Source organism: Lontra canadensis, unplaced genomic scaffold, assembly GCF_010015895.1.
Source record: "Lontra canadensis isolate GAN:19392208 unplaced genomic scaffold, GSC_riverotter_1.0 scaffold60, whole genome shotgun sequence".
Taxonomy (NCBI): domain Eukaryota; kingdom Metazoa; phylum Chordata; class Mammalia; order Carnivora; family Mustelidae; genus Lontra; species Lontra canadensis.
In genome coordinates this window covers 10,304,488-10,311,146 of record NW_022631054.1, presented here as the reverse complement: position 1 = coordinate 10,311,146, position 6,659 = coordinate 10,304,488, and the positions used below count along the sequence as shown (strand labels likewise).

The window sequence follows — 6,659 nt, the reverse complement described above, 5'->3', positions numbered from 1 at the left end:
AGCAAACTCCTTTTGGCAAAGTCTCCTTTATCTAGTATTGGAACCCAGGTCTGTCTCCCCAGGGAGGGAATTAAGGGGCCCAGATTTGTGTCTGCAGCCCTGCAACAAGCAGCCAAGTAGGGCTGACCAAACCAGTAGCCCAAGGAGCGTCCCTGGAGGAAGAATTACCCCTAGACATCCAGTTCCGAGGATTAAGACCCGGGCCTTACCCAGCTGTGCCCATAGTCCCCAGAGGCACCGCTCCAAAGGCAATGGAATTTGCTCTGACTTCTCCCTGGGGGCAACGCAGGCGCAGAAGAGCAGGGGCCTGGAGGGCCAACTCTAACCCCAGCCCCCCAAAGCGCCCCAGGTCTTCTGGCTTCATTCCAGGCTAGTCGAAGTGGGCAACGACATCTACTTCCTCCAAGAGCTCCAGCTGGGGGTTGGAGGGGGGGCGGTGGGGGCAGCAAGGCAAGGGCGAAGGGGGCTCCTTTGTGGAGCCCACTCCCAGGGGTTATGGGGATCAATCATCTGAAAGCTGGAGAGACTTGTAATTTTATTCCCTGGGAGGAGGAGCCTGAGAAGTCGGCCAGTGGGGTGGGGATGAAATGGGGGAGGGGGGGGACAGCGGCCAGGGGAGCTGTGTTCAGGGAGGGGAGGGACTTGGCTAGGTCTCCCAAGCCTTCTCCACTCTCCAAACTTTCACCAAACTCTTGGCCCCCGCCTCCCCGAAACCAAAACACAACAAGCTCTAGAGGAGCCGCGAGCGCAGCAGCGGGGCGGGCGGACTCGCGGCGGCACTGAGCCTCGGGAGGCTGATGCAACTTTCCCTTTAAGAAAGCCACCTGGGCGCACCGCGGTGCGGACCCAGCACGCCTGGGCCGGGGGCTGCAGCATGGTAAGGGGGCTTAGGGAAGGGAGCGCTGCGGCCCGCGCCTCTGTCTGTCCTGCCGTCGGTCTGGGTTTGGTGGCTCCTCGAGGCTAAGCCCCAGGACCAGCGGGCGTGAGTGTGTGTGTGTGTGTGTGTGTGTGTGTGTGTATGATCGCTCTTGCATGCGGGCATCTGTGGGTAAGAGTGTGGGTACACGCACGAGGATGTCTGTCTCGCCGCAAAGATCGGGGGTAGGTGCGCGCGTCTGGGTGTCACCGCTGTCACCAAGGAGCTAAAGCGGGCGAGAACGGAGGGGGGGGCGCGCTCCCGAAGGGGGGGCGCTGCGTGCCGACGCCGGCTCGGTCGGGGGCGGCGGGCGCGGAGCTGTGCGGGCAGCGCCGGAACCAGAGCGTGTCACGGTCCGTCTGGGGCGCCAGTGGGTCTGCGAGCCGGGGGCCTGCGGCGGCGGGGAACCGGCGGGCCGGGTCTGCGCCCCGCGTGCAGGCTCCCGCTCCATCTCTTCGCACCGCTGGCAGGCCTGTCTGCCTATCTGGCCCCTTCAGCCGGCCTGCCTCCCTATCTGCCCGCCCACCCACCGGCCCGGTTTGGGTTCCCGCGCGCCTGCGGGTCCCGGGAAGCCGCGCCAGGGGGTCCCGACGCCCCCAGGATCTTTGTCCGCGGCTCCCGGCCACGGCTTTGGGAAGGGACTACGGCCGTGCAGTTATTTGGGGGCTGCTACTCCAGGGAAAATCCGCGCCCTCCCTACCCCAACCTTCGTTTCGGGTGCGTGTGGGGCGGGCCCGGGCGGCCACAGGTGAGGGCAGGGGCCTGGCAGCCGGGGGCGCCCACCCGCAGCCGGCGCCCCGCACCCCGCAGCCACCGCGGGGCGGTAGAAGGCGGCGGGGCTAGGGCGGGACGGGAGGGGGCTAGCCAGGAGGGCCGGGAGGGGCCGGAGCCGGCCTGGGGGCGGGACAGGGGGCGGGGACCTCGGCGCCCCGGTACTTTTCCACCGCTGGGGCCGGGGGCGGGGCCGCCGCCTCCACACCAGCTGAGAGGCCCACACGTGGCGGCTGATGTAACACCGCCCCCCAACACCTCGCACCCTGATTAAAGCGGACGCACCCCGCTTCGAGGAATCAGGGTGCTACGGGAGGTGCCGCAGCTCCAAGAGCGACCGCGCCCCTGCCTGCCGGCCCTCGGCCTCCTCGCAGTTCGCAGGCTGCTTCTTAAAGGAGCCGCGCCCCCTTCGGGCCTGCTCTCCACAGACCACGCCCCCTCGCTGGTCACTCTTAAAGGAGCCGCGTCCCCGGCTCGCTGGCAGCTTCTGCACAAAGCCTGGGTCTATTTCTTTGCTGAAACAAGCTTGATGCTGCGATTGTTAGAAGATAAAGGCTGGGGTGGAAGTGGGGAGCGAGAAATGGAAAAGGAAAGAAGGACCTGAGAACTCCAAAGTGAGAGAGCATCGGAAGGTTGGAGAATAGGGGGTGAGGGAACCGGTTGGCGGCACTGAGCATGCCCGAGTGTTTCCAAGGACCGCAGAGAAAACGCCCCCCTTAGTTGGCCTACACTGCGACTGCGGCGGTGCCCGCTCAGTGCCCAGCCCTGGGAACACAGAACAATCACACGTTTTCCCTGGAAGATCTCTCCAGTTCGTGGGGAGCGAGAGCTGGGCACAAGTAACCATGCCGCGACACTACATGTGATGAGAGTGTTCATGTGATGTACACGCTTTGGGGGTACAGCAAAAAGGTGACTGCAGCTGGAGGAGGAAGGAAGGCTTCTTGAAGAGAATGCTACTGGGACAGGCTTTGAAGCTGGGTAGGATCTATACAGATGGTAATGGGGACAAGGATGCTCAAGGAAGAGGGAATTGCCTGCACGAACATGGAGGCAGGAACCTCTGGGAATGGTCCCACATGGCCACAGGTGGCTGCAGGTAGCCAACTTGGGCTCCAGGCAAAACTAGAAGCCATCCCCTGCTCCCACAGACCCTCCACTCCAGCATCACAGTGAACAGAATTTATGTTTCCTCCTCTGTCTTTCTCCTTAACTATGAGGTCCTTGAAGGCAGGGAAAGAGCCCATCACCTTTCCATTCCCAGAGAGGACTCCAAGGCTTGGCTCAGATGGACCCTTACAACTGATTGACAGACAGCCCCCTCTGGGGAGAAGGAAAGACAGAGCAAAGGTAGCTGGGTCCTGGGACTGCCCTCTCACCATCCACCTTTGAGTGGCTCCCAGGCAGCTCACACCCAGCTCACCTGCCTCCCACTCTAAACCTGCAGCACCCCACACTCCTGTCCCTGGCCCTGGCACTGGCTTTTTCCTGTTGCACCTGCAGAAACCAGAGATCCCTGCTTGTCTCTCAGCTCCTGTGAAATTCATCACCAAGTTCTACCAACGTCAGCTTCTATATTTTTCTCAGATCTGTGCACCTCTCCCCACCCTATGGCCACCTTCCTCATCCACACCCCGTCATTGTGGCCTGGCCTCTTCCAGACTGACTTCTCTTCCACTAACCACTCCCTCTCGTCCTTCCCCCACACTGTGTCTAGGGTGATGTTTTCAAAATGCACCTTCTACCATTTGCTCCTGCCAGGTGCAACTCTGCCCTAAAGCCTTTGATTGAGACTACTGCCCTCAAGATAAAAATCAAAATCCAGGCTCCAAAGGCCCTGACCCTACTTATCTGTCCACCTCCATCTTTGGCCACTTTCTCCCTGGCGATCTGAGCGCAGCCTCAGGGTATTTGCACGTATTTAATTTGTTTGAATCTCTCTTCCTGTTCTCTTCCTCACTATTGCCACTTTGCCTGAATAAGTCTCCCTGAGCCTCTAACATCGCTTCCTCAGGAAAGCCCCCTGTGACTCTCAAACAAGGCCATGTCCCCTTGCTCCCAGCTCTCATGGAAGGATCTTTCTCCCTCAGCCTTTGATTGTCTACATCTGAGTCATGAGTTTCCCTTTCCCCCTAGTCTGTTAGATGCAGGAGGGCAGAGACCAATGAGTTCTTGCTGCCCAGGACAGGTCTGGCCCAGAGCAAGCCTGAAATATTTGTGGAATAAAGTAATTGAATTGTGACCAGCCCTAAATGCCCACTAAACAATCTAGGCCATATCTGTTGGCTGTGGAGAACCATGAGGGGGAATTCGGGCTTTAGGGCTTTGGGAAGCTTAATGAATTGGCTAGAGGGGGGGACTTGCAGTAGAGTCCAAAATTAAGCAGAAACTTCAGAACTTACAGAGGAAGTATTACTAGTCCCGTCTTCCAGTTAGAGAAAACTGAGCCTTAGAGAAGTTAAGTAACTTGCTCGGAGTCATATACGTAGTAACTGGCAGAACCAGAATTCCACCCCAGGCCTACCAGGTCCCAGAGCCCAAACTCTTCATCACATGCTAAACTAACTGCTTGCCAGTGGCGGCCCATATGTGGTTCTTTTTGAATGGATGGACAGGGCCATTTAACAGAAATGGCAGAAGTGGGAGAAGCAGCAAAGCTTTCCAACCAACTCATTCATTCTCCTGGAGCCACCACCAAGCTGTCTTCTGGTCACCAGTAAACACTCTGAGCACAAGTACTATATTTGTAGTCTGTGCTCAGGGATAACCTGAGTGAGAACACTCTGGAACCTGAGTTCCTGAGCAGAGTGCCCTCAGTTTATTTACCTAATCAGGGGACATAATAATTACTAACCCAATATTTGAATAATGCCATGGGCTGTTATTACCATTTGTTGGCTGAAGAGGGACAGCTTTGGGGAAGTCAGATCTAGAGTTTACAGCTTAAGGAGGGGTGCAGTGAGTGAGGAGGACAAGGGTATGACCTTCCAAAGGAGCACAGACCCCCTCTTCTCCTGACTGCCCCCAGAAGACCAAAGCCATGTTCAGGGACCTCTTTAGGAGGACCCTTTGAGAGGCAGAGAGGCCAGACTGGGTGACTGACGAAAGGGAAATGGTTACAGGTCTTATCCATGCCCATACCCCTTCCTGCACCCACCTTGGGGAGAAGACTGTGCAGGAACCAAGTGGCGGGGGCCAACTCCTAAGGAATCCAAGAGCTGAATTTTCACAGGCAAGGAGCTGCCTCCTCGTCCCTTCTGGCCTTCTAAAACCTTCCTGGGCCTATAGGAGAGAGGGGGCCCTTGACAGGTGGCTGTGGGTGGGGCAGAGTGGCACCGAACAGCCTTTGGAGTAGAGTCTGCTCCCTGGGAGGATAGAGAAGGCCCCAGAAGCTGAACCCAGTCCCTCCTGGGACCAGGCCCTATGGAGGTTGAACATCCTTGTCCACCTAATCCAGGTTTTCCTCCCATGAGAGAATTCCTTGAGGCTCCTTGAAGGTTGAATCCTCTCCTGAGGCTTCTCAAAAATGAGCCCCTATTGCATCTGTGTCTGACATTAAACCTGTATACACCAGTACAGCCATGGCCGTGTGGCCACTCCTTCCATTTGTCTGCCGCCTCCGCTCATCACGCCCACACTGCATCTCAGATGCTTCCTCCAAGGTCTCTGGCTGGCCTGGACTGTCATTCCAATACCTCAGTCTCACCCATTGCCCTTCAATCCCATTTGAGCAAGACATCGGGCTTGTGTGCCCTGGGCTAGGGGCAGGTGTGGAAGGTAAATGAAACAAGGACCCAACCCGCAGGGAATGCACAGACTCAGGTTGATGGACAGAAACAAATAAGTCTAGTATGAGTTGATAAGGACACCAGTATAAACCTGCTAAAAAAAGAAAGGAGGAAGTAGTTTGTTCACTCTGGTTGGGGAGAGTGCCAGAAGAGGCTACAGAGAAGATGTAACATTTCAGCGTGGTTCTAAAGGATTTGCAGAATTTAACCGGGTGAGCAGAAAGGAAGACGTTGCAGGCAGGGGAAGGCCTGAGGCAGGGCAGGGAGGTGGTCCCGCATACTGCATGTTTGGTGTTCACAGAGCCTGTGGTCCAGGTCCAGCTTGCCCGGCTGTTCTGGAGCCCCAGATGAGTGGCACCAGGTTGAGGAAGGAGCGTCCTGGCTGCCTGGCTGGGTGAGCCTGGGGAGCACGTGCTGATCCACGCTGACTCCCCTTCAGGAGAAAGGTTGAAGCCATCCACACAGACGATGAAGGAATTGGACCCTGTCCCAGTCCTGTGTTCATTTTTTAATCTTTTATAGAATTGGGCATCTGGAGAGTCAAAAATAGACTTTTGCCCATTGGGACAGGAAGCCTGGAGACCAAGGGATTCAAGGGAAAGGTTGGAAGAAGGGTTAGGAAGGAACTGATCGAGGGTCATCCAGAAAGGACCAGATGGGAAAGGGTCTGGCAGACGGTGGGCCAGCCTGGGAGGGGAGTGAGGGCCTGCCAGCTGGTGGCCCAGGCCCAGCACTACCTGTCCTGGAGAGCTCTGACCACCCCACCTGGCTTGCCCTCACTTTCCTGGGCCAGGTTCCCACCCCGCTCTCTGCTCTTTCCACAGCTCTTGAGGTCTGTGGTCTGAAAGGTGCTGGAAGCAGAGCCTGTGAGCGTGGTCCAGGACTCCAGGGCCCCCCCAACCTGCTGCTGCCATGGTAGGAAAAGGTGCCAAAGGGATGCTGGTGAGTACAGGAACCAGACTGCAGGGAGGAAGGGGGGATCATGAGCACTGCCCCCCCGGAGGCCTTCTGCTGGCTGCTTAACATAACAGGAGAGCCAAGGGGGCTTCTTGGGGCCCTGAGTCTGGCTGCACTGCTGGGGCTCCTGAGTAGTAGGGCTGTTCCAGGCCCCAAGTAGGCAGCCCCTTACCCAACAGGCTCAATGGTATTGTAGCTCTGAGCCCATAACAGGGCCGATGCTGCCA

General features: G+C 57.6%; 1 protein-coding gene across 4 annotated transcripts in view; it reads left to right on the top strand.

The window, feature by feature from the left end:
- Positions 1–666: 666 nt before the first annotated feature.
- SLC6A9 (solute carrier family 6 member 9) overlaps positions 667–6,659 on the top strand; it is a 30,407-nt gene continuing 24,414 nt past the window's right edge. For 2 of the 4 annotated variants that reach the window (XM_032877562.1, XM_032877561.1), the window contains exons 1-2: positions 2,574–2,599; positions 6,300–6,417. Coding sequence is in view for 3 of the 4 variants with exons in the window: in XM_032877561.1 (XP_032733452.1) it covers positions 6,388–6,417 (30 nt within the window). In the remaining variant the exon portion in view is untranslated. Of the gene's footprint in view, positions 878–1,020; positions 1,102–2,573; positions 2,600–6,299; positions 6,418–6,659 lie in introns of those variants that run through there. The other 2 variants (XM_032877559.1, XM_032877560.1) reach the window with 2 other exon arrangements.